Source organism: Ipomoea nil, unplaced genomic scaffold (genome assembly GCF_001879475.1).
Source record: "Ipomoea nil cultivar Tokyo-kokei standard unplaced genomic scaffold, Asagao_1.1 scaffold0672, whole genome shotgun sequence".
Taxonomy (NCBI): Eukaryota; Viridiplantae; Streptophyta; class Magnoliopsida; order Solanales; family Convolvulaceae; genus Ipomoea; species Ipomoea nil.
Genome location: NW_017617100.1, coordinates 128478 through 131013, shown reverse-complemented (window position 1 = coordinate 131013; position 2536 = coordinate 128478). Strand labels below are relative to the sequence as shown.

The 2536-nt window shown below is 40.5% G+C and overlaps 1 protein-coding gene across 1 annotated transcript; it reads left to right on the top strand.

The window, feature by feature from the left end:
* Positions 1–671: 671 nt before the first annotated feature.
* On the top strand, positions 672–1754 carry LOC109174911. The gene is made up of 2 exons (XM_019324151.1): positions 672–938; positions 1098–1754. Exons 1-2 carry the CDS (start codon positions 672–674, stop codon positions 1752–1754), a joined length of 924 nt encoding a protein of 307 aa, XP_019179696.1.
* Positions 1755–2536: the final 782 nt, after the last annotated feature.

The following is a 2536-nucleotide window of genomic DNA, read 5'->3' as shown; positions in this document are numbered from 1 at the left end:
AAAGAGAAAACACTAGTTGTATTTAGAAAGGATTCCTTAAATCCTTTTCTAAATAAAACTCTATTTACTTGTTTTCTAGATTAGGTTTAGGACTCTTTTTTTCCATTGTATTTAGAATTATAATGCTGCCCCTATACCTATAAATAGGGCACATCCATATCAGTTTCAGGGAGGCTTTAATTCAATAAAATTCTTAAGTTTTTCTTTACACTTGTGTAAGAAACCTTATAGCTAATTGTGGACTCAATTACTGGCTAGTCGTAGACTCGACTAGCAAATTGATTCGTGGACTCGAATCAATCTTCCTTTCTTCAACCTTAGATTTAGGTTCGTGGACTCGTTCTTGAATCGAAGGAAACTAGATCCGACTCTAGTTGATTGAAGATTGCATCATCGAGGTACTTGAAGCTACAATGAGATTCTTCCAAGTCTTTGAGGATTCAAGACAAAGGGTTTCTCGTGAGGTTTAAGGTATTTCGATCCATCTCTATCTTTACATTGAGAGCATTCTTGGGACAATATTCCATCTTTATTTGAACCTTGGACTAGGTTCATATCAGGATACGACAAGCCTCAAGGCCGAAGTTACGCAGGAATTTAAGGACGAGATGGCTGCATATCGTTAAGACACCTTACAACCATTGTGAAGAAACCTTACAACCTTAGCTTTGATGATTCAAGAGGTCACAAGGAGAAATCAAATAGAAGTTCAAGCCATCACTCTGAGGAGTGGGAAATCACTCAAAGAGGAAAAAGGCAAAACAGTTACCCCTTCAAGGGATGATATTCCTTGCAACCCTAAAGACACTGACCCTTCGAACAACAGAGAATCTAAGGATGTGGAGGAAGGGGATGACCCTGCACCGACATCAGAAGCCCAACCTTCTAAAAAGGGTAAAGAGATTGCAACTGAAACACTCATTGCCCTTAAACCAAAGGTTCCGTTTCCTCAGAGGTTTCAAAGCGATATTGACAATACCAAATATGGAAAATTTCTCCAGATGCTGCAACATCTACATATTGATATGCCATTCGTGGACGCACTTGGAGAAATGTCGTGATACGCCAAGTTCTTAAAAGAATTGTTGTCAAACAAGAAACGGTTGGAAGAAACTGCCACCATAGTATTTGGAGAGGAATGTTCTGCTTTGTTACACAAGGAAATACTACGGAAGCTCAAAGATCCTGGTAGCTTTACAATATTGTGCAATATTGGAGAGTCAAAATTCAACAAAGCCTTAGCCGATCTGGGAGCCAGTATCAACTTGATTCCTTACGGTCTCTATAAGAAATTAAAGCTGGGAGTTCTGAAGCCCACTCGGATTTGCATTCAGTTAGCAGATAGATCGACTAAATATCCAAGAGGAATCGTGGACGATGTTCTGGTGAGGGCAGACAAGTTTATATTTCCAGTTGACTTCATTATTCTAGATATGGATCCAGATGTCGAGGTACCCCTCATTTTAGGGCGACCTTTCCTCGCTACTGCTAGAGCCCTAATAGACGTAGGAAGCGGCAAGTTAGTGATTCATGTGGGGGGTGAATCTGCAAGCTTTGATGTCACAAAATTGACTAAGTACCCACTGGAAGGGGATGACGCTTGTTTCTATATTGACCACCCGGGTAGTGATCCTGACTACTTACTGGATTACCCTTCTGATAACGATTCGGGAAGAAGCTTTGAATGCCCACTTGGTGGAAGCGACACTGATACGGATGATGAACACGTCCTACATGAATGCATGTCAACATGAATTTGATTAACTACTATTTTAAAGCCTGTGATGAATCACGTAAGAACCACTCTTGTGGTAACACGGAATCTCTCGGGAAATGCAAGGATAAACTGAGAAATAAGTGCTCGAATGTGTTTGATGAAAGGGATGAGGATAGGGATGAGTGGACAGATGACGACGATGGAAGTATAAATGATTCTGAAAAGTAAAAGGAAGAAGAGCTAAAGCCATTGCCTGATCATCTCGAATATGCTCTACCAACAATACTAAGCCCGTTGTAATTGCATCTGGATTGAGCAAAGAGCAAAAGACAAAGCTAGTGAGAGTTCTTAAAGAAAATAAGGGAGCAATAGGATGGAAATTAACGGACCAAAAAGGGATTGGCCCAACTATATGCACTCATAAGATCCTATTTGAAGAAGGTGCGAAGCCTGTCGCACAGCCACAAAGAAGGTTGAACCCAAATACCTACGAGGTGGTGAAAAACGAGGTAATTAAACTACTGATAAGGTTGTAGTTTTAGTGTGGTGGAAGGTGTGTGGTGAAAGAGTGTAAACGGAAGTTTGGAACTCCTGAGTGTCGAACTCAAGGATCGAAAATCGGAACAAGCAAAGTGCAAGACAATCAATTGTCACAATGTATCAACAAAGTAGGCTAGGTGCAAGAGAATGGTGTGGGAACAAGGGTGCAAGCATAGGAAATCAAATAAAAGAAAGAAAACAAAAGGGAAATAAACAAGAAAGTAAGGCGGTGATTTGGATGGAATTGGAATTGTGTTGTGCTCTCATTGATCCTAAGTA

What these genes read in the sequence shown, in the direction of transcription:
- LOC109174911 (XM_019324151.1), top strand. Translation starts at nt 672, where the DNA reads ATGATTCAAGAGGTCACAAGGAGAAATCAAATAGAAGTTCAAGCCATC. An exon ending in TCATTGCCCTTAAACCAAAG is followed by an intron (nt 939 to 1,097) that starts GTTCCGTTTCCT and finishes TTGTCAAACAAG; the next exon opens with AAACGGTTGGAAGAAACTGC.